At 48.4% G+C, this 26,471-nt stretch overlaps 2 protein-coding genes across 4 annotated transcripts; both read left to right on the forward strand.

The window, feature by feature from the left end:
* The first annotated feature begins 7,601 nt into the window (after positions 1-7,601).
* On the forward strand, positions 7,602-16,577 carry RAC2 (Rac family small GTPase 2). Its single transcript, XM_032689240.1, has 7 exons — positions 7,602-7,813; positions 10,732-10,803; positions 11,992-12,109; positions 13,564-13,626; positions 14,318-14,477; positions 15,389-15,523; positions 16,315-16,577. The coding sequence occupies exons 1-6, from the start codon at positions 7,779-7,781 to the stop codon at positions 15,517-15,519; spliced, it is 579 nt and encodes a 192-aa protein (XP_032545131.1). The 5' UTR covers positions 7,602-7,778; the 3' UTR covers positions 15,520-15,523; positions 16,315-16,577.
* Positions 16,578-19,349: 2,772 nt separating this feature from the next.
* SSTR3 (somatostatin receptor 3) lies at positions 19,350-25,600 on the forward strand. 3 transcript variants are annotated; one of them, XM_032689465.1, is made up of 3 exons: positions 19,350-19,909; positions 21,844-22,009; positions 22,795-25,600. In XM_032689465.1, exon 3 carries the CDS (start codon positions 22,850-22,852, stop codon positions 24,053-24,055), a length of 1,206 nt encoding a protein of 401 aa, XP_032545356.1. In that variant the 5' UTR covers positions 19,350-19,909; positions 21,844-22,009; positions 22,795-22,849; the 3' UTR covers positions 24,056-25,600. The 3 variants fall into 3 exon arrangements, with proteins under 3 accessions (XP_032545356.1, XP_032545357.1, XP_032545355.1); XM_032689466.1 differs by having other exon boundaries at positions 19,350-19,735; XM_032689464.1 differs by lacking the exon at positions 21,844-22,009 and having other exon boundaries at positions 19,350-19,735.
* Positions 25,601-26,471: the final 871 nt, after the last annotated feature.

The following is a 26,471-nucleotide window of genomic DNA, read 5'->3' on the forward strand; positions in this document are numbered from 1 at the left end:
CCTGACCTGCTGCTCTACTCACATTGGCACTTAAGCAGGGCAGAAAAAAAACAGGGCCAGACTTCTAGCTACCTTCTTTCCATGAGACAGCAAGGTAGAGTTTGCAAGAGCATTGCACATGTAGAAAAATAAGAAAAGGCTTTCTAACTTGTTAGGCAGATGGAGCCAGCGTCTATGTACACTTATCACCATTTAGGAGCGGCTCCTGTGAGGCTGAAGGTCCTTGACTCGCTAGGAAAGGAAGAGCTATTACATTCCTACACTCCTATTAACTGAGTCTGGTCTGAAGTCCTCTGGAGAGAATAACTGGCCCTTTAAAAGGCTTGATACCTGAACACTCTGGCTAAGCTCCATTGCTTTAGGGCCATTCAACCTCAGAAAGAAAGACACAGATTGCCCTCCTTTCCTCTCAGTCTCTTCCATTTGCTCTAACCTGTGGTTATGCTGTAGGTTCACTGCTGTTACTGGAGAGGACAAGCATTCTGATGAACCTCCAGTGAAGAATGGGAGGTATCCCCACCTGAAAGATGACAAGTGGTGGCAGAAATCCAGAATCAGTTTAAACAGCCAGGGTCGCAAACAACCTGTGACCTTTTGGAACAGTCAGTAGCAAACATTTAGGACTCACTTGCCATGGTCAGTATCTATATTTACAAAGAAGCAACTAGAAACTTATTCAGGAGTGGTAAAAGGAAGGAGAAGAGAATCTGTTTGGACCTTCATTACACCCAATGTCCATGCTTAAAAGTTATCAGAGACCTGCCTTTGGGACACAAATTGCCAAAAGCTCACCCTTTGTAAACTAAATTTCTGTCTTGAGATTCTGGGCCACATAAGAGGAGAATTCACTGCCCCACAGTCCAGCCCAGAGCCCCAGTTCCTGCACTGGGACTGAGTCTGGTGCATCACTTCTAGTCCTTCCTTCCATCACTGTTTTCCACAAAAAAATCATGGCAGCAGTATTGCAACTGACATCAAGCAGACACGTCAACCTAAAATACTCCCTTGAAAGACCTGATCTTGCCTGCCTCAAAGGTAGGAGACATATACAGACAGCTTGATAAGGGCTGTTGTTACACATGCGTCTGTGGGCAAGTCAAACCACAAGCACCCTGCAAATACCAAAATGGATGCTACTGTGCACTGCGAAGTACTCTCAGCCACTAGAACAGAGGGCAAAACCTGCCCCGGTGTCTCTACTCCATATTTGCTTCATCTTTCCAGCTCCTTGATGCTTCCTTCTCACAGCTTTTCCTGCCTGCCTGTTGGAATGTCTGACTGCCCTGTTTGAGACCTTACTACCATTTCAGTTTGATGATCACTTCCACTGCTTGCATTCCCCTGTTCTGGTAGCCTTGCTGGTAACAGTGGCTGGCCTTGATGCCCTTTAAATGCTTTCAGTTATTTCAGCCAGAGGAGTCTGAATGGGAAACATACAGTTAAAAAACTGCATAAGTCTATTTCATGTAAAAATGAAACACCTGTGAGATGTTTTCTCATGAAGGTACACAACAGAGATAGGATCATAAAACTAAGCTAAGCCTAGAGCATCTCCCATTCTTTCCAAAGTGTAGGGTTTAAGTATGTCTCCCTCTGATTCCCCACTGATTCACATGGTGGAAAAACTAGTTTGATTCCAGGCTTACCCCGGAGAAAAACAACCAGTTCCTCTCTTGAGGAAACCTAGAACCAGATGAGAGGTCAGTCTACTTGAGCATCCCAGACCAGCAATATGGATCTGTGGTGAACTCAAGTGGACACCCATACTACCCCAGCCAGCAATATGTCTGGAAATACCCTTAAGGTAAGTAACACGTTCTGTGGTTGTGGCATGAAAAGACCATGAACGGGCTACAAAACAGCCCGTGTTATTTCAAGTGAAAACGGGGGGGGGTGTGGTGTGGTGTGTGAAACCAAAGGAAAATGCAATGACAGAGAGAATGAAGGAGAAGGAAGGAAAGGAAGGAAGGGATGAAGGAGCTGTTTGGAACGGGATCGGGAAGAAACAGATCCCTGGAAATCAGCACTTCTGATACAGCACTGGGGGTAGATCTTGTAATTTTTTCTGCCACTGCGCATCCTTCCCAGCTGTGGTTATCTCAGAGTGGGGCTATACAGGCGAAAGGTGAGCGTGTGTGCAATGGTGCAGCAGTTCTCACCTCGTCAAACATAGTCAGATTAGACAGACTGCTACAGATCAATACTCCAGGCTGTTCCCTGTGCCTCCTGTGCCAGGGACCAATTTTTCTCCCCAGATGCTCTCTGACTGTACAGAGACACAAATTTGAGCTGGAAATATCTGTTGTTCTTGTGTTTACAAAGGAAAATATCAAAACAACAATGTGGGCACACTTTTCTACTACCTTGTACGGGCTTAAAATAATTTTGTAAATAAATTAAAAAAAATATTTCTTACTACTTTCAAAGGGATACTTTCAAGGGGATAAAGACAGTGACAAAGTGCCTTGTATTTTTCTGTGCTGAACATGTCAACTGTATTCCCACAACTATCCACACAGAAATAAAGTACAGGTCTGTACAAATTCAATAGCTCCTTCAGGAGGTTTATGCTGCCATTCAGGTTGGGTATGGAGGGGACTGGAGTCTATTTTAAAGGTAGCAAAATGGTGATTTTAAAAGGCTGCAGGCAAAAAAATCTCCTCTTATAAAGATTACAGAAGGGTCACTTAGAGTCTGATAAACCTGAATGAAGAACCAGAGGGATTTTTTGGTTGGACTTGGAAGTGCAGCAAGGCTGAAGCTTTATGCCTTTGAAATAAAATGGTAAAAGGGAAGCACAAGATTTTACTTTGGTAGTTCAGGAAATATTAGTCTTGTAAAACAGAGTAGCTATAGATTTCCTTAGTCCTCTAAACACCTCTTTTCACTTCCTTGATGCAGCCTTCCTAGAAGACACCATCACTTACCAGTAAAAATACGTATTAGATCTGGTTTTACAAAACATATCATCTCCTAATGTATAAAGAATGCTAGCAGGCAGGGGAGTCAAGTTGCCACTCCGGTTAGAATTTACACGTGTGATTTCTAGTCCCTGTTACTCTGCTCTACAACAAAATATTGAATAAGCACCTTGTGGGAAAGAATGCACAGTCGGATATTGATCTGTATTTATTGCCATTGCTGTAGCAGGCTGGTATTAGTGAGATGGGGTTGTCACTGTCTGAGACTAAAATGTCTGTGGGAATGGAAGCCCATATCAGAATCACTGGGGACCTGCAGAAGTATAGAGAATCAGACAAGGCCAAGCCATAAAAAATCCGGTATGATATAGAGTTTGTGAACAATTTCTTAACCGAGGGAAATGCGAGTGTGAAACAGTGATCACAAAGACCTTGATGCCCAAAGGTCTGCACCATGGTCTTCTGCTTACCCAGATACATAATGCAGAAGAGGTGGAGGAGGGGAACTGCTTTCACTGCTCCAGGTAGGAGAATGGCAGTGGACCTGCTGTTTTGTCCCAAAGCAGAAAGGCTGAGAGCACTCACTCTGAAGATAGAGGAGCTTCCATAACACAGGGTGTCAGGAATGGACCACCTGTCCTTGATTGCAGTAGGCCTGGTCTCCAGAAAAGCCCATGAGTAAGACAGGTTCAAAACTCAGTAAACACCATTTGCAAACTGAGTTGCTTATGATGGATGTAAATGTAAATAGTTTGTGTTCAGGACTGGAAACTTCATTGTTTTTGTAAGCTTTTTCTTGACAGAATAAATTTTGGCTAGAGAGGCCTTTGGTATGTCTGAAAACAGACCTGGTATGAAACAACTCCGCAACTTCTCTAACAGGGACTGCAGAACATCATCACCCACTTCAGTTATTATCTGAGCTCTGAAGTTAGGGTAGGCTTTTCAAAGAAGTGTGGCAGCCTGAGAAATTGCAGTAGTGAAGGGGGGTGGGGGGTGGGAATTTTGTAAAAGAGAAGTGGCAAAGCAAGAACTAAAAGCAGGGGACAGATGGCATGAAGCTGTGTCAATGGGGAAGTGGGAAGGTGCAAAAAGGGCATATTGTAAGTTTGCAGCCCAGTCAGACTGAAGCAAATTGCTCTTTACCCCGGTGGGGGCTCAACACACAGAGAAAAGTTCTCATAGCCACTCAGGATTGCCTGAGAGAGAGCTCGCTTCAAATAAATCCTATCAGGACTCAGGGTAATGAGAATACATGCTGTGACCATGTGCTTTGTGTGCAAAGAAATGAGCCTTGTGCTTCCTCCATGAAAGAATCCTCCCTGCTACTCTGTGCTGAAGAACAAGCCTCCTGCTCAGTTCCTGCCCTCCTGTGCAGGGCTGTGATGTGCAGACACCATTTCTGAAAGACTCCCTCTTACCCTTTGCCCATAGTCCTTGAGGAAGCAGAACACCAGAGAAAGAGAGGGAGAGATAGGTGATCCTCACTGCTTTAGGTCCTTGTGGGGGGAAAAATGGTATCATGCATTTCCTCCCTTGTGACCCAGCTCAGGAACCTGAAAGTCTCTCAGAGCAAAACTGTCTCACTGAGCAGTTCTTTCCTGTAAGTGCCTCCCTCAAACTCAGTGAAGGGAACAAGAAACCCCAAATGTGTGCCTGCCTTCCCTCAGCCCCACTGCACATGCAGAAACTCATGTCAAGAGCACCTCTTGGTGGTGTAAGAGGACATCAAAGCAGCAGCAACTGATCTGTATGTGCTCATTTTGGGGTTATGTGCCTCCTTCCTGCAGGTTCCTTCTTTTTTCTGCAGCATGTACAAATGAGAGATTTTAATGCAGCAGGTACCAGTTGTTCTCAGAGTGATTACTATATATGCTATTTGAATGTAATATCCCATTTTTAATAATTTAAATATGATGGAAAGAAACACCCTAGCAGTTTTTATGTGGATCCCTATTGTCCCCCTACAGAGGCACCAGTGGAGGAATAATTCCCAGCATAGACCTCTGACTGGACGAGAACTGGTTCCATAGCGGTTGCAGGGAATCATCTTCCAAAAGTAATTTGCCCAGAAATGGGTTCTTGCCAGGACTTCCACAGCTCATTGTTGGCCGTGCAGAATTTACAGTGTCTTTGACATGGGGCTCACCTGAACAATCCCTCCTGCCTGACCAATTTAACTGGTTTTCTTCTTTTCCAGTCCATTCCACACTGCCAGTCTCATAAGCCCATGTGCTAGACAACAAGGACAAAAGCACACACTGGCATTCAGCAGGTCAGTGGTCCTTGTTTATCCCTGCCACCAGGTCCTATTGGGCCACTGGTCAGTTTTCCATCCAGTCTGCCTTAGCTTGAATCCCATCCCTAGCACTGTCATATGACTTACTCTCTCCCAGGTAAGACTCAATGTATTCTCCAGCTCTCCCCAGCTCTTTTCCCCTCAGTCACCATCCTTCTCACTCCAGATGTTCATTCTCTTTTCTTCCCACCTGCTTCTCCCCAGACACATAAGATTTATTGAAAACCTTCAGAGCAAATATGTGGGGAAAAGTGAACTGTTCCTTTGGAGAAGATGTAGTATTACAAGAAAGGGGTTAAGTTGCTGAGTGCCTGTTCCAGGCTGCCTGCCCAACCTAGAGTTCCTTGAATCTCCAAATACTCTATCAGCTCCAGCTCTCTGAGCCCTCACTTGTCACCCAGATGTCTCCCACAGAGGGCTCTCAATGTGTCCGACTGCCCAGGGAGTTATAATGGTTGTTCTCCATCCACCAGTAGCATTCTCTAGAACCAGATACACCTGCCTTCTCTTCTGAGTCCCCATCTCCTGGCCCGTTACTTTCTGTGTCTGCTTGTCCTTTCCAGCTCCCCTCTGTAACAGCCTTTGTCCCTCTCCCTTATATCCTTCTCTGACCTGTATTCCTGTGGCCTCTTCCTGCTCTCACTTGCAGAAGTGTCATTGGGTTTCCTTCCTCTCCTTTCCCTACCCCCCACAGAGGGAACACCTAGTACAGCTGGTCACTTTGTGCTTCTGAAATAGCTGTAAGACTTGGAAACATTCCATGGTTGAAGGTTTCTGGGTTGTGGCCAGTGCTGAGTGACAGATGGGAGAGCTCTCCTCCAGAGCAGGTCAGTCACAACAGCCTCCCATGGCTGCAGCAGCGCAAAGTTCATCGACCTTTGGAGAAATGCTTTTATTCAGAGATCTTTCTTTGGAATATCCCAGCTGCAAACTCACTGTTCTTGGTCTAACTGGCCTCCCAACTAAGCCTGGAAATTCTAATTAATTCTGTGCCACCATACCCTATCTTCTATAAAATGCATCTCCTGCCCATCCACTCCTCAGTTCAGGCTGGAACACACAGATATTCATACATACATGCTTTTCCAGGCTTAATGTTGCATGGAGGAGAAGGAAGGAAGAGGAGGCAGACCCTTATTTCGATAAGGGAAAGGAAGGGGTAGAGCGTCCTGGGATCATTATGCTCTTTGTCTCTTCTTTCTTAGCGTGCTCGCTTCCCGTGATGCTTAGCTCTACAAATCTTTTATCTTCTGAGGACAATGAGGACTGCCTTAGAGAGTTGGGGTCGTTCAGCCTGAAGAAGAGAAAGATCTGGGGAGACCTTATTGCAGCCTTTCAATACACTAAGGGGACCTATAAGAAAGACAAGTACAGGCTTTTTGGTAGGGCCTGTAGTGACAGGACAAGAGGTTATAGTTTTAAACTAAAAGAGGGTAGGTTCAGACTAGATATAAGAAAGAAGTTCTTTTATGTTGAGGGTGGTTAAACACTGGAACAAGTTGCCCAGAGAAGTGGTGGATGTCCCATCCCTGGAAACATTCAAGGTCAGGTTGGACAGGACTCTGAGCAACCTGATCTAGTTGAAGGTGTCCCTGCTCATTGCAGGGGCCTTGGACTAGATGGCCTTTAATGGTCCCTTCCAACCCAAACTATTCTATGACAAGAAAGGAGGGGTCTGGCAGAAGATTCCACTGGCTGCTTTTGCACAGGAGTAGAGGAAAGGTTGGACAGGAGAGACTGGTTTGGCTTCTCTCATCCACTAGTATTGGCTCTCACGGTACTGTCAGGGGAGAGAAAACAGTTAATTGCATCCCTTGATGCATTTGCTTGCCTTCACGGTGAACACACAGGTTCACACAACACTTATTTGTACTAGAAGTCTGGGCAGGTGAGAAAGTGAGGGAGTACCTTCTCTCTACAGGAGAGGAGGGATAGAGCAGCCAGCCATATGGTGGCAGTTGCTTCCTAGGGGATGCGTAAATTCCCTGTTCAGCCTTCACAGAGGAATTGTTCCTTGTGATGTTTCGCCCTTGATGCTTAGGGACCCTGGGAAGACCTGAAAAACCTTCATTAGCCCTCATCACCCCACTACTCCCACTTCAGATGCCCTTCCCTGCTTATATCTCCTCCAAAGTTTGGATAATAAAGGAGGGAAGAGAAAAATCCAACCGTCTGCTTTCTCACCCCACTTCTAACCCTTGTTCAGCTACCCTGGAAAAGCAGTTTGGTGCCCTCAGCCGTTCACTGCAATTGGATGGGAAGGGGGTGTGTGTGAGAACAAAAAATATTACAGTAGTCATCATCCCAGCCATGAAGCCACGCCTGCTCCGCCTTCAGCTAACGGCCTCTGCCACAGAGCTGCCTTGCGGTGGGAGGGGAGGAGGGCCCAGAGGGTCATTGTCGAGTAAAGTTCCCTCTTCCACTTCCTCCCTCCTTGCAACCTGCTATTCTCTGCAGCACAAGGGCTGATACCCACATTTGCCCATCTCTCCCTGCTGTTTGCCTTGGCCTGACTTTCCTTTGCCCCGGGCACTGTCCTCCACTACGGGTCCAGAGCCATGCAAGCCATCAAGTGTGTCGTGGTGGGAGACGGGTAGGTACCCTGCGGGTTTGCTGTGGTTGTGGGGAGGGGACAAGGGACATGAAAAAAAGGTGTCTGCCTCGTGAAACTTCCCCAACTTTGCTTCTGACCTCCTGCAGGCTTGCTACTACTTGCTCGCCCCTCCCTCCCCAGGGCAAGGGACTTTCCTCTGGGGAGAGTATGGAAGAGGGCATTTTGAAGGCCATCCTGTCCCATGCACAGGAGGTGATGGTGTTCCTGCCAGATTCAACCTTGTAGGCTGGGGTCAGATTTAAAACCTGAGAGGTGCAAGTGCTGTCCTGCAGGTGAATGGCTCCTTCCTTGAAAGCCATCTGCTCACTGGGAATGACTGGGAGAGGGAATGGTACTATGAGAGGGAATGGTCCTGATGAGATGTCCACCAGGATCTATGTGTTCAGCTTTTCTCAGTGCATAATCTCTCTATTGGGGTATAGTGGAGATTGCTGGAAAGGAGTTTCTGTGGGCACGAGGAGGAGCCCTTTCCACTGAGATAGGCACAAGTACAGGCCACTTTGGGGGTGAGAGGTAACAAAACCTTGCCTTCACATCATGGTGGCTTCACTGCCCATGATTCCTGGAAATGGCCTGATCCAAGCCATCAACAAGTGAAACAGTCATCACTGCTTGGGGCAGGACGGATGGAGTGAACAGGGCCTCTTCTTGCCCTGTGGGATGAATAGATGTAATGAAGGGAGAGAGGAAAGTCCACATTCGGGATGGAGTAGCTTAATTCATTTCCCATCTGGAAGCTGGCCAGGCTGTTATCTGGGGCAGCTATAAGGTATCAAATGAAGAGACATTTGCAGCAGTCTTGCTCCCCACAGTCACTTCCTCCTTCAAAGCTCGCCTGGGGAAGAAGTCGTCTGCAAACATAACAGTACATGTCAGACATGTTCTCAGGGGCTTGAGTAAGGGAATGGGGAGAAGGGACGAGGAAAGACAGAGCCCCAAATAAAAAAACTTTACCTCTAAGAAAAGTCCCCTGAAGGCTTCAGACTAGAGCTGGATGGACAACTCCACTGGGCATTTCTCTGTTGCCCTGTTACCCACTCCCCTAGTTTGCCCCTCACACATTGCACCAAATCTGTAACCTTTCCTCAAGGCAGTATTCCCCTCATATCATGGCTAACCTCACAACATGTCCTGCTCGCAACTCCTTTGACCTCAGTTCCTCTTAAATGTCTTCTGTCCCATCGTTTTGCTTCTCTGTACACCTCTCACCATCTTGCAACACAGCAGTCCAGTCATCCCCCCATTGCTCTGAGCTCTTGGTTCACCACCCCTCACCTCCCCGCCAGCCATACCAGCCATTGTTCCCTCTTGCCTCAACCCTACCAACCACATTACTCAGCTAAGCCTGCATGTTGCCCCATAGCTGTTGTGCCCCCATAGACCCCTCCATCGCACATCGCTGTCCTCTTAACACTCCCTGAGTTCAGTCACAGGAACCTGCAGGTGTCACTAACCTTGGCTCTGTTTTAACCTTCGCTCCTTCACTGACCCTTTGTGCTCCTCTCTGTTCAACCACACCAATTCAGAAACTCCCCCTCTTCCAGGGGCCACTCACAGGCCCATAGATCTCCTGAAATATCACCTGTAGAGTTTCAACAAGCATCCTTGGCCCTCTCTATGATGGCAGCAATGGAGCTGGGGAAAATGCAGGGACTGAGAGAGGAGGATCTAAAAATTGGAGTGGCAGGAGGAAGAAACAAATTCAGAGCATACCAAAGAGCTCAGCTTCTCCTCAGCTGCCCCAGAGTCCAGTGACTGAGACAGGTGCCTTGTGACCATAGTGAAGATACCAGCCATGCCTGTCAAGGGCACACAAAAAGACAGGGCTGCAGCTCTGTGACAGGGACTTTGCAGGTACAGCTGAGATGGTTTCAGCATCCCCAGCAGCAGAATTCCAGCCTTTGCCCCGGGAAAGACATCTCCCACATCCTGTGGCTGTACTAGCAGAGGCAGGTTGCTCTCATTACCTCCACCTCAAGTGTTCTGTAGCTGAAACATGGCAGGGCTTTCCCAGGCCACACAAATCTGAGAAATAGGATCCCAGCTGGAGAAGGATTTTCTTTCCTGCACCTGTCCTGGCTGCTTTTTTTTCTCCCAATTTCTTTTCACTTATTCTTTCGCTCACCACGATCTTCGCCTTGCTCACAACAACTCCTCCTCCACTTCATAGCCTTATTCCTCCTTATCCCACCAATACTCTCACCCGGTCTGGATTGTGCTGCTACCCTGGCTTATTCGCGCTCCACCCTGCTGCAGCATGGGTGTGTAGGTGGCTAAAGAGAGAGGAAGCACCAGCTTTTAGCTCAGAAACATCATCAGCAGCCTCTGTCAGCCATGGTGTACAGGCACCTTGCTGGCTGCTTACAGCTATCTGCGTGGGTGATGCTGCAGCTTACTGTAGCTGGGAAAGACTGAGACATGCCATGGCTAAGTCAGGAAGAGCTGCTACCAGTTCCTGGCCACAAGACCTTCAAAAGCAGGCAGGAGTGCCTGTATTTGAGTGCTGAGGCTGGCTTTGCAGCTTTGTCATGGCACTGAATCAGTGCACCAGCCCTGGTTGTGAGTATACAGCACTGTGCATGCTCTGGAAAATGTGAGGCTCTCACCTCCATCTCAGAGTGGATGTGTTTTAGCTGAGTGATCTCTGTAGTAGACCGTAAAAACAAGCCTTCATGCTCGAAGACAACAAACATTTCTGGGTGACATCCTGTCTTTCTTCCTGCTGGTTGTCTAACCTATGGTTACGCGCTGTCTGGTCCTGTGAATGTGTTTCTGCTCCCAGGGGTCGCCTGACAGGGCTAGTTTAGAAGTGTGGAAGGATTGCCCCATCTCCATCTCACCCTAGCAAGACTGCCTGCACTGTAACAATTTCCTGCTATTTTTTCTTTCTCTTCCAGAGCTGTGGGAAAAACTTGTCTCCTTATCAGCTACACCACTAATGCATTCCCAGGAGAATACATCCCCACTGTGTGAGTAACGCATAAACAGGTCCTGGAGTGGGTGGGAGGCGTGGCAAGCAGGATGCAAAGGGGTGCAGTAACCCTTTGTTGCGTGCTCCATTGGTCATTGTCTCCATGCCAAGCAGAGGAAGATCTGACAAACCAGCAAGGGGGCTTTACACTTTGGGTCTGTTACCTTTCACCAGAAGCATGAGTAACCTCATAAAACGCTGGTGTAAATGGAATATTTGGGAGACTCAAGCCAACTCAAGGTCTATCTGCTTGCTAAGTTTACAAGTAGTAGATGGGATCCTGCTAGGCAAAACAAACAGGCACTAGGCTACAGGAATTGGGCTGGATCCAAGAGAAGGCAGTTAGATGGACAAGGGTCCCCACTTCCTTCCTTGTACAAGGCACTTGCTGTCATTGGAGCAGTCATTGATTTGGTTGGAAAAGACCTCTAAGATCATTAAGTCCAGCCATTAGCCTAGCACTGCCAAATCCACTACTAAATCATGTCCCTTACAATGTCAGCATACACCATGAACACCTTCACAAGGCCTTTGTGTTGGTTCCTTCCTGTCACCAGTCTACCTTGCCTTAGTCTGAAAAAAACCACCAAAGGGACCAGGAAATAAAAATTTCTAGGAACATCTCTATTGTTTTAATGTCGTTTTTTTCCCATTAAGTCTTTAGTCCCAAGTGTGCAATCCTGACAGCTGTTCTCAAATATTTCAAGCTGAGTCATCAAAGAGTAAGGGGACACATTGTCCTCAATTCCAACAAGGCTGTTCAGGAGTGCTGGGCTCCGGGGGAGCTACAGAGACATGAGTTCTTCACTTTTAAACTAGGTTTAAAACTAGGTTTTAGAGCATAAAAAAAAGAGAATAAAAAAAAGATAGGGGCTTGGTGCAAGGGTAGACATAGTTGTGGGAAGGATACCGGGGAAAGAAAGGGCAAATGAAAGGGTTTGTGGATCTGCATGTAAGGTATCGAAGGTGGAGCTGCAGCCAAGGACCTGTCCAGGACAGCTGAATGGTAGGGAGGAGGTTGATGCTGAGTGGGAAATCCATAAGAGGGAGGCTCACAGCATCACTCAGGTGAGCTGAGAAGAGGAATCTCTACCTTTTGCTCCTGGATGTATCTAGTGAACCCCACCTACACTACTGGAAGGGCTCCCTCTTCTCCTGTTTCATGGCCTACATCTCTGAATTTCAGGTTTGATAACTATTCTGCCAACGTGATGGTTGACAGCAAGCCTGTAAATCTGGGACTATGGGATACTGCTGGACAAGAAGACTATGACAGGCTGAGGCCACTCTCTTACCCGCAGACGGTGGGTCACACTCCATGCCCCTCCTGCCTTCCTCCCTCAGATACACCTCCATTCCTCACTGCAAAAAACAACACATCCCATGAAACAGTGACAGGACTGTTACTATCTCTGCATTTTTCTGAGAATATCTCTACTGATATACAAGTACCTTGAAACCCAAAAGTTAAAAGACAGCTAAGGATATTTTGGAGCCTTTATCTAAACTTCCATTACTGGTATAACTGAGCAAGAAAAGTGAGACATTCAAAGACACTTTTGAAGCCAGCTCACACTGACTTCAGTGTGGGGCAGATGCCTTACACAGGCCTGGTAAAAAAAATCTCCTTTTGTAAAGTTAAAGTGGCTTGAGGAATTTAGGAGCTGAGGCAGGATCTTCTCACATTTTTGTGAACCCACTATTCTGGATTCTGCCTTTTAAAAGATATCTGATGTGTGGACACCTGTTTGATCTGCTAATGCCTGGAGCAGAACAAATGGATGCCTCAGATACTATGTTCACCATTTTTTCATCACACAGACAGAGTGATTTCAGGGTTTAAAGATCAACTTCCCTAGAGAATGTTGTTTCAAGTAGTCAGTTAGCAAGCACAGAAAGACCCTGCTGCATCAGGTGCTGGTCTGAAGGTTGCCACTGCAATTGAAAAGGTTAGAAATTGAGGCCACTATTTGTTTGAGCTAGGTTCAGTCACCTAAAAATCAGAAACCAGGTATAAGCTGTTTGCTTAAGCTGCTTTCTGCAGTCAGTACAAGCAGGCATAGTTCTCAACAACATGCTCGTACCCACTCTAGGATGCATCTCAAGGGAAGGTGGGGGAATGGTTCTCCTAGGTTGTTGTCTCTTATGGTTCTAGAAATATGGAAATGGATAGGTGGGTCTGACACCACTGTTCCAGCTAGGTGAAGCTGGATGAAATAATTATTACCTTGATGAGCTGGTTTTGTTTGGTTTGGTTTGGTTATAATGGAAGTCTAAACTCTGCCATGCCATGCCATGCATCTCTTACCTGGAGAACTGAAACTCCACCTCATCTGAGTCCTGCATGTGCACTTTTTGGATGGAGCCTAGCTCTGTCTCAACTGTAGGTAAAATATTATTTTGGCCTGAAAGCTCTCTCGTGTTCTGTGAGAAATGAGCAGGACGCTGTCAGGCCATTTCCCATGAGGATGAGTGTGCCAACCACAAAAACCCCATCCTCATAGCTGACCATTTGGCTCTTCTGATAGTGGTGGCTATGGTTACCATGAGTCATGGGAGCAAACATCCTTCTCTCCTCCAGCGGCAAGAAGCAGCAGTCAGGACTAGGACTGTGTTACATTGTGAGAGACAGCTTCCCCTGGCATGACCCTCTGCTGCAGAGGGAGTGTGCTTCCCACATAGATCTTCTCTTCCCTCCCTGACTCCTCATGCCATCCCATGCTCTCATCCTAACTGCACCATGGTTGTATGCCTACAGGATGTCTTCCTGATCTGTTTCTCCCTTGTCAGCCCGGCATCTTATGAAAACGTCCGTGCTAAGGTGAGGCAGAGTATCCTGGTCCATCAGGGGGCAAGGGGGATGAGGTTGGTGGTGGTCTTGCAAAGACAGTGACTGTGGGAGGAGACTACCAATAGGATGTCTAGGTTTAAAGTGGTCATATCTTTTTTCTGTGGGTCAGAAGGAACTAAAATATCAGCCTCCTTCAGATGCCTTTTCTGGTTCACCTCAAAGAAGGTGGCCAATCCTACTAATGGGCTAGTATTCATCTTGCTGGGCTGTTTTGCTGTCAGACCACAGACTTATATTCTGATGGCATCTTTCAGCCAAGACTGTCAAACACAGACATGCAGGATCAGTCCATAGGGTATGAGAAGCAGGTACCCACAGCCTTTAGATGGGAAGTGAGGGAGTAAGGCAGAGACTAATGAAGAGGAGAACAGCAGTATCTCCTTCCTACCACTTTCAGGTTCCTCCTGGATGGGAGGGTGAAGGGTAGAGAGCGGATTTTGCTTTTGCTTAACAAACTTTGAGCTCCATGTCAGGTTTTGCCTGAGGATTCAGCAATAGGGAGTGGCCTGGACCAGGTTTTAAGGTCCAACAATATATGTGAGGAAGGACAGGCTCTTAGCTGTCTTGCTGACTTTTTTTTTGGAATGCCTCTTTGTTTCCCTTGTGCATGCCTATATGTATGACCTCTTCTCACATCTTTGCTATTTTGCTCCACTGATAGTGGTTCCCCGAGGTGCGGCACCACTGCCCTAGCACTCCCATCATCCTTGTGGGCACAAAGCTGGATCTTCGTGATGACAAGGACACCATTGAGAAGCTGAAGGAGAAGAAGCTATCCCCCATTACCTATCCTCAGGGCCTTGCTCTGGCCAAGGAAATTGGTATGTGTTTGGGGAACCATCTTGAACCTACTGAAAGGAGAGAGACAGAAGATAAGGGCTTCCCCTCAACCTACTAAGGCTTTTGTAGAGGTATCTCACAGTGGAATCTCTGAGGGACACCGGGAGACACATCAGAGGTCATGGGACAAAATGTACTTCGGGAGAATCAGGAAGGACATCTGCTTATTGAGGAAGACTCAACCTGGCAGTGTTCTCTCTGGTCACCATCCTCCACATAGACACACAAATACACGCTTTTACATTCCCCTCCCCTTTTACTCTGCTACTTCTATCTGGGACAATATTTTTCTGTGAAAGCCACAGCTGCCTTGTGGGCAGAGGCCTCTCCTCTACATCCGGAAAGAGGTAGAAGAGTGAAGTTTTTAGCATCTCAGGAAGAGTTGCAACTGCAACTTCCCCTCTCTGCTTCTGTCTTCTGGGGCTTATACATGCAGCCCCAGGTATGACCTACCATTCAGCTCAGGGGCATCAGCTCCCCTCTATACCTCAGAACATACATAAATGCCTGCTCCTCTCTTCTCAGAGGTGGCACACAGAGGTAGGAGAGAGGGTGGGAAACAGTTTAAGAGAGAAGTTTTCAATCAGGAGTTCAGCAGAGGGGATGTGTGGCCAGGATAACATAGCCAGACAATGGCTTTGCTCTGGCTACAAAGGTGGAGAATAGTGAAACCTTGGTCTTGTACAGCTGGCAAGCTTTGCCCTAAAGACTGTGAGTGAGCGAAGTGTGTCCTGACAATGAGTAATGTCCTTGATCACTTGACATATATTTATTCAATTCGGGCAAGAGGCGGGTGCCTTGCTTTCTAGCACAAGCAACAGAAACCTGGGTACCCCACTGCCTACCCCAGCTCCCTTTCTCCCCGTTACAACACCCGGCTTCCTCCCAACAGACTCTGTGAAATACCTCGAGTGCTCGGCTTTGACGCAGCGCGGCCTCAAGACGGTGTTTGATGAGGCCATCCGAGCAGTCCTCTGTCCACAGCCCACCCGGACAAAGAAACGTGCATGCAGCCTCCTCTAAGCAAGTAAGTCTGACAGGGATTCCAGGGAGTGACACCAGTGACACTTTCCTGTTCCTGGACCTAGATGGTCAGGGCTACTGGGTTCCTGTGACCTGCTGAGCCTGGTGGAATGGGTCATCCTCAAAGAGAGAGAGGGAGACAGCAGTCCTGCTTGGGGAAAGGACAGGACATAGGATGATGGACCCCAGAACAACTTCCCCCTCCTTTCTGTTTGACTATGGGCAAGTTTACTCCCATCTCCTGGTGCAGGGCTGCCTAGGATTTTCCACATTTGTCCTCACAGACAAGGACTGTCTGTCCTTCTGCCACAGAGGGAACTACATCCAGGCTACCCTGGGAATGACCTGCTCTGAGAGCTATGAAGCCGTAGCCTTTGTCTAGAGGAATGGAAAAAAAAAAAAAGAAAAAGAAAAAGGAAAAAAAAAAAAAAAGAAAATCTGTTCTGTATTCATGGCAGCTGCCCAATGGCCCTTCCTCTTACCAAGCCCTGCTCACCTCAAGGGGGTTTTTGTGTTGCTGTTCATTGGCAGGCAGCAGCTTTTCCTCCAGAACTCCTTTACTCCTCATATTGTCCCTAATTGCCTTTCCACTTCAGCTCAAGTCAACAGAGGGAGGAGAGAGGCTTCAGGATGAGAGGCACAGCTGGCCAAACTTGATGAGAGAGAAGAGTGGGAGCTTCCTAATTGGGACCCTGCCCCTTCATACTCCCACCATAACCAGGGCAGAGGGAGAGAGGGGGGGGCAGGAAAACAGTTGAGCTGGTATTAGCAGGTCTGTTGTGTTTTTGGCTATAGATCCTGGCCCCATCCTGACATCAGGTGCTGCCCAGCACACAGGAGAGTGACGGCTCCAGCTTCCCAGAGCTCAGCACCTTGTGGTGGTCACTGTGCTTTTTTTACTGCTACCGGCTTGAAAGACTGTTGTGGGTCTGTAGCACTGGTGTGTTGGTTTGCACAACTTCCTCACACTCGCCTCACCCCACCTGCTCCTGCCCTTCTTCCTGGGCCCCTGAGGTTACAGCATAGTGAATAAGACCCAATAAACAGACCATATTCTTGCCATGTCTGCGATGTGTTGCACCACGGGGGGACACAGCTCTGAAGCAGTGAGCAATGGGACAGCTGGGTGGAGGCACCTACCAGCTGTGTCCCTCCTTCAGCAACAACAAGCCAGGCAGAACCACACTGAGCTTCGTGAGCCCCAGCCACTATTCAATGAAGAGACACGGCATGATTCATGCACCAAGTTGCTAAGTTCTCAGCTGAGCCCCCTGCATTCCTCAGTAAAGTGCAAATGTTGTGTGCAGTGGGGTGATTACATCTTCGCTTTTGCCTTTCCTCTTCTCAGTCTCCTCTTCATGTGTCCAAAGGAAGAGTTGTCTCCCCTTCGAGACCCACAGAGGATGGGGTGCAGGCTTTGGGATGGGACACCCAGACCCAGATTCCTCTCCATGAGGACTGCCCCTGCAGGTTGCTGTGGACATCCTTTCACCAAAACACTGCTGCATTAATTTTCCTAAGCTCACATCCCAAGGAGTCATATCAGTACTAGCATTCACGCATACTGCTAGGCACAGTCAGAAAGAGAATAGGGAGGGGGAGGGCAGGGAAAAAAATTAAAGAGGGAGGAATGAGTCACCAGTCCAGACAAATTGCCTCCAAGACACTAAAATTAAGCTGAAGAGAGTGGTCCCAGAGGTACTATGGATCTGGCAGCTGTGAGCACCTGCCTTCCTGATGCATTGCAGGGACTTGAGAGTAAGTGTTACAGGGTGGCTGCCACTGCCACTGCTTGCAGGAGGGAGGAGGGCTCAGGGTGCAATGATTGGCACTGCAAAATCCTGCAGTCCTAGGAGGGCACAGAGAAACTATGGAGTTGGGCCAGGTTATCACTCCTGGATGCAGCAACACTTCTGAGCTTCAAAGGCTGCTTCCTGCACTGAGGAGGTGCATGGGTAGTGCCAGCTACAACACCACAGTGAAGCCCCCAAGGTACCCTGCTGCCAGGGAAATTTCTGCATTTTCAATTCATGGTTGGATATAAATAAGGCAGTTAATTCAGTGATGTGACACATTGCCTATTGATAAAGTCCAGAGCAACTCTGGAGGGCATCCTGTGGCAGTAAGTCCCACAAATGTCTGCATTGCACATGGGCTGCTGGATGAATTGCCCAGGGCCCATCCAAAGGTAATGTAAATTATGTCAGTGTAAGTCCAGATGCACAAAAATTAAGTCTCTGGTATGGGCATATACCTGTGGAAGGGCAAGGGACACAAAGCCCTTGAGAATGGGATCTAATCTCCTTTAAAAATTCTAAGCATTACTCAAACCAATGTATTCCCAGTGGTTTATTACTTCCTCTCTAGTTTTCAAGCCTTGGCTTTTACCTTCTCAATCTGCCTCGTCCCCACGAACAGCAATACTGACCATGTGCATGAAACAAAATTTATGTATCTTCCTACCTGTGGAGGTGCACAGGCTGAGCTCTCATCCCAACACAATTTAAGCAGTTTGCACAACCCTGTTAGAGCTGAGAATGGGGCAGGACTTGGAGCACTCGGGAAGCGATCTGGAGACCTGGAATTTGTGATCCTGTGACTGAGCTTACACTAGCAAGTCCTGCAAGGGTTAACAGGCCTGGGTAGAGCTCTGCTGTTGTTTGGCTCTGTTTCTTCTGAGACAGGAACTGAGGGGCTCCTGCATGGTGCTACAGATACCTGCTCTGCCATGGCAAAGAAAATCTCTGGGTGCTACCCATGCCATTTTTTCCACAATGAGGCGTCATATCTCTTGTGTGTCTCCAGATAGCATTGTGATGAAGTTCCTGCCTAAGGCAGCCTGACAGCTTTGAAGTCCTGTACTGCCTTCATCAGCTCACCTATGATCAACACTGGCTGAACATAAAGTTGCTCAAATAGATTTGGAATGCCAGATTAAACCCTGGCTATGTTCTGCTCGCAGAGATACTGCCTTCTTCTGTTAAGGCTGGAATTGGCCCTGGGGGCTCAAATGCTCGCAACAGCAGTGCCAAATGTCAAGAAGTGGGTGACTGCACAGCACGAGCAGTCACTGATGTTGGCTGCAGGGCCGGGAAGGGGGTGAGTATGACAGGAAAGGCCTTTGTGCAGGGAATGGAATGGGAAAATCCTCATGTCCTTCCTGGGAGAACTGCTCAAACAAAGGAGATTAATTTCCTTCCTAGACCCATTTCTTCTGGGTCTACATGTTCCAGCAGAGATGAAATCTAGTAGGAGAGTTCAGGGCTGTTGAACTAGAGTATTTTCCCAATGAAAATGCAAAAGACAAGAGATTGTTCATGGAGCCAGATAAGGGAAGGAGTTGAAACATACAGCCCCCTATTTGGCCGTCTGCCCTCATCTCCATCCATCTGGAGATGCTCATAGGGCAGAATAGAAGGGACAAGGGTTTGTGTGCTCAACATCTACCTCGATTTCTGAGCATCTTGCCAGCCAGAAGGTTTTGCTGTGTCCCTGCAGCTCTGAGCAACGTGAGTCCTGCCTGCACGACCCTCGGGACAGGGAGGCCGTCTCCTGGGTGCCTGCCTAGGGAAGCCGAGTCGAGTCACCCCCTCCTCCACACCACTCTCCCACCACATAGCTGCTCTCTCTATCCCTCTTCTTCCTCTCCCTCTCCCCTACACTGTCTTCATCTTCTTCTAACGCACTCCTCATTCCTTCATCCTCCCCGTCTTCCACGCTCCTCTATCCTTTTGCCCCTCTCTCCTTGCACCTCTCTCTCCTCCTTCTATTCTTCATCCCGGTGTCTCCTCCCGCTCCTCGTTCTCCTGCCCTGTCGTCCATCCCCTCCTTCTCCTCCTTCTCCTGCCGGTGTTTCCGTGCGTGGCGCCCATTGGCTGCCGGCACCCGTCCCCCGGTGCCGCCGCTCCGCTCCCTCTGCCCGAGCCCCGCAGATGGCGGGGGCAGCGAGGGGGACAGACCCTCCGGCGTGGGGCTGAGGGACCGCGCAGCCCCGGCCGGCCGGCCGCGGGCACGGCCGTGGGCCCCGCTCCCACGCCAGCCAAGGAGTGGGCGATGGGCAAGTGCGGGAAGAAGGACTCGCGTCTCCGGTAGAGCACGGTGGGCGCGTTGCCTCCGGGACCGCTCTGCTCTACCGCTCTCTTAAGAAAGGGGAAGGGGAAAAACATGACACGGATTCTCCCGGTGAAGCAGAGGAAAATGTACATCCCGACGACATGTAAGTACCCGGCGGCTCTGCCCGCGTTTCCCAGATGACACCCGCGGGCGTGAGTCCATGCAGAAGTTAACTCTGCAGTCCCAGAGAAGGAAACCTGCCGACCTCCCCCCCCCGCTCCCCACCTTCCAACTCTGCCAGTCCATCCTGGTCCGTACCAGACAGCTCAGCCTCAAGGTGAGACGGCAGAGTCCTGAGCTGGAGCAGGGCCATGGGAAACCGGGGGGGACAGGTGGGGAAGGGGACAAGAGGGGCTGCAGGTTATTCGTCTCTGTGGTCCCTCTCAGCTTCTATTCATGTATTGTAACCAGGTCGAGGCTCAGCTCTTAGCATCCACCTCCTCCTTTCATTCAATGCAGAAATATATATATATATATATATATAATTTATTTGTTTTTTCTAAAGAAAGCAGTAGCACCAATTTTCCATCTCTTCCTACCTCTCTGCCTTCCTTCTGCTCTCTGGCTGCATGAGCCAGGTACATTCTGGTAGCGCCTGTTAGCAGATCCCAAGCCTCTTGCAACAGGTGCTGTCCACATAAGGGACAGACTCCAAGTGGATGCCAAAACACTATCAGTCTGAGGCCAAGGTTCCTCCCCAGTTCCTACCTATGCCATGTGCTGCCAAAGCAGCCAGCTGAGTAGATCCAAGCTAGATGAGGCACTGGTATCCAGTGATTGTTCTGTCAAACTATCCAGAATGTATGACATGCTGTTTGAGCTGGTGCATGGTACTTAACAAAGTTAGAACGGCAGAGACAGACCACACCTGCTTAAAGTTTCTTCACTGCATCGATCTGAGCAGGAAAAATGAGTTTATAGAAAATCCATGGGTTTTGCTGCATGCCCTAGCATTTTTGATAGGTTTTCTGGGGCCCTGAAGCTAGGTTTACTGTATTGCTAAACCACAGCCTGAACAACAGGCTTTGAGGTCTGGACCCCAGATACCTCTCCAAATGCTCTTCAGCCCCAGCATCAGAATCTTTATCCACATTTGGTATTTGGAGGGCTCTCTTTTCAAATGTTTGGCTTTTTTTTTTTTTTTTATTCATTTGCATGCAGGAGGAAAATCCAAAGGAATGCCTAACTACGTCCTCACCTTTTAGAGGATCATCTTTTTAGGAACATACTGTTCTGGCCTCTGCCACCCTTTTTAGGGATCTTCATACCTAGAGCAGGCATTGCCCTCCTTTTTCCTCCAACAAGTGATTTGTGTCACTAGAACAGCATTGGAAAAAATATCAGAGGAAAGACCCCTCAGTTTAGTGTTTCAAACCACTTTTTACTCTACCCATTCATTACAGCCACTCATGATGTGTGGGACAATCCAGTGCTGCAGGACCCCAGTAGATGGGCTTCTATCAGGACAGTGTGTCACAGCCCAAGGCACCTGCAAATAAAGAAAATTTAAACAATTCCAGTCCTCCAAAGCTCAAATGCTTCAAAGCAGGAAACATTCATGCAATAGCCTGTAGAAATGGCCTTAAGACATAGTTGCCCAACTGTGTTTTTATGGGGCCTACCAGATGAGGTTCCTTCAGTATAAGATTGGATACATCTGTGGAGTTTGTTGGGTTTGCTTGTCTGATATCCAATGAATCCATCTAAAGCTCAGGTCTCCCCCAGTGTTTCCAGAACTTGGTATGACATCTACAAAAAACAGAATAAAAGCTGTAATATTAAGACATTTGTGAAGGAAGTTGTGATGCCAACACATTTGGGAGAAAAGTCTCTGGAGTGTTTCTGTCCTCCTGAAAGTAGTTAAGATTGGGAGTCCTTTCCTTTGAGAGTCCCAGTTTTAATTTCAATAGCAAAAGAGCTTCAGAGTCCTAGGAGATTTGTTGAGATGTGTAAAGGTGAATCCTTGTTCCCTACTACTAAGTCATCCTCCCTTCCAACAAGCTAATTCATCAGGAGGATGACCCTGTCAGTCCACACCTCCAGAAGATTTTACCAGAGCTAGACTGATTCTGAAAGCATCACAAATCTCCCTTGCATAAGGTTTGCCAGGGTATCTCTGGTTTGTAGTATGTGCTGGGCTCTGTATTTCACATATCTGGAGCCCTCACAAAAGGCACGTCTGTCCCTTAACTGTCTCTTCTCTCCCTGCAGCTTCTCACCCAGTGTTAGCAGCAACCTCGTGGTGAATGGAGAACTTGTTTGCTCAAGGCTCTCTCTAAGTGAGCCGAGCGCTGTTTCCATGCCAAACCCTGACGTGATGGGCAATTGGGCACCTCAGATTAGGAAGGCTGGGACACTGCTTCAGTGTTGCAAACAGGTGGGCAGGCAGGGCCCCTGTCATTAGCAGTGTGTTGCAGGGTGCAGAAGGAAACAGAGAGGCAGGGAGAGAGAAAGAGAGAGAGAGGGAGAGAGACAATAAGGCAGAAAATGAGAAAGAGATAAAGAGAGACTTCGACTGATCCCTCTTAGTATACTCAAAATAATCTGGCTCTTCCTTTGCTCTCAAACTGCCATAACACAAAACAGCTACCCTCCAGCTCAGGTGCTGACTTCAGCCTCTACTGAGAGTGAAGGTGCTTTTGCTTCTGCTGGTAGAGCCAACAATAAACTGGCCAGTCCAAAAAGAGTTTCAGAAAGCAAGAGAATACTCAGAGAATGGGGGAGTCAGAACTGGAATGGCTTTGTCACTGGATGCTTTTCCCTCTTTGGTTTCTAAGGTACCTGCCACTCATAAATGAGAATCAGGCCTCTGGTGACCATGTCCTCAGTATTGGAGCCATTAGCAGAAAATGAGAAATTTCCCTGCCCTTATCCTAGTCTGTTGTTATTTCCCTAGAGGATCTTTACGTAGGAGAGACAATCCATTGGCCCACACTGAGCCATATCATTGTTCGTCCCTCCATGCCCACTGTGCCTCGCAGGACTAGATGGGTTTGATATTGTCCTAGATTTTCCAGTGGCTGCCAGCATCCACAAACTCACCTTGACTTCCCATGCCTACCCATATCTAAAACACAGTTAATGTAGTGATTTTATCTGTGGCTTGTTCAGCTGTCATGTCCCCAGTATCAATGTGGTTTTTTCTCCCCCTCTCATTTCTAGATTGCTAACTGATCCTGCGAGGACACTGCCTCCTGCCCTCTTCCCTGCCTCTGCTATGAACACTTCTGCTTTCAGCCTCCCCACACCGGCAGTGTCGGAGGAGGGTAATGCCTCTAGCAGCTGGGAAGGCTTCACCACCCCCAACAGCTCTGCCACCGTCAGCCCTGGTGTAGTTGTCAGCGGTGTCCTCATCCCTGTGGTCTACCTCATTGTCTGTGTGGTGGGGCTGGCTGGAAATTCTCTGGTCATTTATGTGGTCCTGCGGCACTCTGTGAGTGAGTCGGTGACCAACGTCTACATCCTGAACCTGGCCCTAGCTGATGAGCTCTTCATGCTGGGCCTGCCATTCCTGGCTGCGCAAAATGCCCTCTCCTACTGGCCGTTTGGTTCTTTCATGTGCCGCCTGGTGATGGCCGTGGATGCCATCAACCAGTTCACCAGCATCTTCTGCCTGACGGTGATGAGTGTTGATCGCTACTTGGCAGTGGTCCACCCAGGGAAGTCCTCCAAATGGCGGACAGCACGAGTGGCCAAGGCTGTGAGTGCAACGGTGTGGGTGCTGTCTTCCATAGTGGTGCTGCCCGTGGTTGTCTTCTCAGACGTCCCTTTAGGGATGAGTACGTGCCACATCCAGTGGCCAGAGCCAGCCTCGGTGTGGAGAGCTGGCTTCATCATCTACACTGCTACACTGGGCTTCTTTGGACCACTGCTGGTGATTTGTCTCTGCTATCTTCTGATTGTTGTGAAGGTTCGTTCCTCTGGCAGGCGGGTGAGGGCTCTGTCCTCCAAGCACAAGCTTTCAGAGCGCAGAGTGACCCGCATGGTGGTGACTGTTGTGGCTGTCTTCGTCCTTTGCTGGCTCCCCTTCTATGTCCTCAACATAATCAATGTTGTTTGCCCACTGCCAGAGGAGCCGTCCCTCTTTGGTGTCTACTTCCTTGTGGTGGTGCTGCCGTATGCCAATAGCTGTGCCAATCCTATCATCTATGGCTTCCTCTCCTACCGCTTCAAGCAGGGCTTCCAGAGGGCCATCTTCAGGCCATCCCGCCGAGTCCAGAGCCAGGAGGTGCCAGCAGGCCCCCCAGAGAAGACTGATGATGAAGGGGAAGAGGGCGAGATCAGCAAGATCACCCAGAATGGAAACGGCAGGCAGGAGCGCCCTCTAAGCAGTGGAGAAGGAGAGAGCAATGAGCAAAAACCACTCCCTGAGCAGCCTGTGGGATGTGAAAAGAGCAACAAGTTGCATGTCAGTTATTTGTGATGAAAGGGCTGGTGTAGGGGAAAGAGACATTGGAATATGAGGCCCCCTTCACCTTGTCTGCTTTTCAACCTCAAAGGCAATGGGAGACAAAGGCATATTAAAGTCCAAGAGTCTGTTTAAAGATTAAGAGGGCTCCATGAACTTGTAGAAAAAGCAAGACATTTTTCTTGGCTTTGGAAAAGACACCTGAGGTTTATGTGGTACTGGGTAAAGAATGGACTGCATCCAGGGGGAGCTGAAGAGGTGCTGGGCACTGACAATACAGAGAGAGCAAGATCAGCTCTAGATTGCATGATCTGTCCTTAAATGACTCAGCTGTAGAGGGCATCAGCTGCCATCTGATTGTAGCATGTCAAGGAAGTTCCCAAATGGCATATACTACATGTAGGCATCCCAGTGCCTTGATTATCCTCCTTACAAACACAAGAAGTGGTTTACCCTGAAAGACAAACAGGGAGGAAAAATGTCTGCAGCAAAGACATACCAGCCAGTTGCATGCATGGCTGACCCCTCTCTAGCTCTTAAAAATGCCTTGGGGGCAGATTTCCTGCCCATGCTGGTCATGGCTAGAGACCACTAATTGCTCAAAACCTCCTCTTTCTTTTTAAGGCTCTCATGGACTCTGGGCAGGCTGATGGGACTTACCTGGGAGAAAAAAAATGGAACATTTCTTTCCTGCATCTCACATTCTTCAGGGTTTTCCTGGTGCCTCTGCACCCCGGTGGGAGGTGTAACAAAGGTAGAGAAAAAGACAATGCGACATGAATCAGAGGCAGTGTTTCTTACAAGCTGAAATGCCCTTTCCCTTTTCCTCTCCCTAAGCCTTACTGTAAATAAAAAAAAAAAGTCTTTGGACATAAAAGGCCAACAGGACAGAAACGTTCTGTGTGTTTAGGGGAGGGGGGTGCTACAGATCTGGCTCTCCTGAGAATATACATTGTCTTTGGGTTGAGTTGATCTCTGTATGGAGTACTGTTTGGCTGACACAAGAGATCAAGGCATCTATCAGTACAGGATGGGGGCAGGAAGCAGAGGGAGGTCAGGGGATCTCCAGTGTGTAAGAGCTATGGTTGCAGAGAGTCTGGGCAATACTAGGAACTGATTCATCTTGTGGGAAATGGTGAGTATTTGGTTCAGGATGGTGAAGAAATGATGTTCATGTGTTTGCATGTGCACAAAGATTGTCATATGCAAAAGTTTATTCCCTGGACTGTACATGTCTGAGAATGGCTGCAGAGGATGGGAGACAGAGGAGTCAGACTGGTGGGAGATGTGCATGGGTTGGGCACTGATGCTAATCTGTGTGGTGTATGTAAATGTGTGCAGGGATACATAAGGGGGTATGCATGTGTATAAGTGTATACAAACACAGATGGGGGAGTGTGTTAATGCAATTGTGGAATGTTTCAGTGCAGGTATAGTTTTGCAGGCATGCAAGTATTTATGGAAATGTGTGTGCACATGTGAATGCTTGGGTAAGAGTGTGAGAATATGTGTGTTGGGCTGGACCAGTGCTTGCTCCTGTGCATTGGTTGTTGGAGGGAAGCTGTGGTGGGTCCATGTGAACATGTAGGTTAGAACAGCAGCAATGTACAAGGGTGGGTGGGATGAAGGTCTCCTTCTTTGCTTTGGCTTCATTCCTCCCGCACCTTTAACTTCTCCATGAATACTATTGCTAAGCTACAGCCACCAAAGTGGTCCTCATACCAGAGCCCTTGGTTATATTTGGGCTCTTTTCTCTACAAATAATTTTGAGAAATGGGAAGGAGGCACGCACCAGAAGGAGACGTGTCTCCCCGAGGTCAGGAGATGCTGGAGGAGGTAATCTGTGGAGAGTCAGTTATGAGAGTTGGCTGGGTGATAGAAAGATGTCTCATGGGTCACTTGAGAGAAGGCAAGAGAAGTGAAGGGGTGGCATAGGAACAGGTCTTCTGTCTGCTGGGACAGAAGCCAAAAGCCCTGGGCTGGGCAGCAGAACAAGCTGCAGCAGCTGAGGATGGTGGCAACAGAACCACTTTATGAGGAAGCAGGAGTCAAAGTCACACAAAGGCAATGTGAGAAGTGAAGGCCTGGCAGGAACTATAGGAACTGCAGTGCAGGGCACCTGAGTTCAGGAAAGGACTGTCACAGGGCATGAGGAGAAGAGACATCTCCTAGCCATGTTAGCTCAGGAAGGCAGGGAAGGGACTGCAAACACAACCAAAGACATTCCGCTGTGCGCTCAGCCACAGGTACTGCCATCACCTCCACAAGAAAGGAGGAAACCTACATCCTCATGTTTCCTCTTTAAGCCTGGAACACCAAACTGTTCATGCCTGCAGGCTCAGCCTGAGTAGCTGAGCTACCAGTGATACCATACAGCAATTGCTTAGCTCCTCTTACAAAGTGCTACTTGCCCCCTGAGCATGGGCAGTCA

The sequence above is a fragment of the Chiroxiphia lanceolata genome, chromosome 5, assembly GCF_009829145.1.
Source record: "Chiroxiphia lanceolata isolate bChiLan1 chromosome 5, bChiLan1.pri, whole genome shotgun sequence".
Taxonomy (NCBI): domain Eukaryota; kingdom Metazoa; phylum Chordata; class Aves; order Passeriformes; family Pipridae; genus Chiroxiphia; species Chiroxiphia lanceolata.

Bases quoted from the DNA above. Each gene is read 5' to 3' on its own strand.
- RAC2 (XM_032689240.1), top strand. From the start codon at position 7,779: ATGCAAGCCATCAAGTGTGTCGTGGTGGGAGACGG. The intron at 10,804-11,991 runs GTGAGTAACGCA...TCTGAATTTCAG, and splicing joins GGAGAATACATCCCCACTGT to GTTTGATAACTATTCTGCCA. The intron at 14,478-15,388 runs GTATGTGTTTGG...TCCTCCCAACAG, and splicing joins TGCTCTGGCCAAGGAAATTG to ACTCTGTGAAATACCTCGAG.
- SSTR3 (XM_032689465.1), top strand. From the start codon at position 22,850: ATGAACACTTCTGCTTTCAGCCTCCCCACACCGGCAGTGTCGGAGGAG.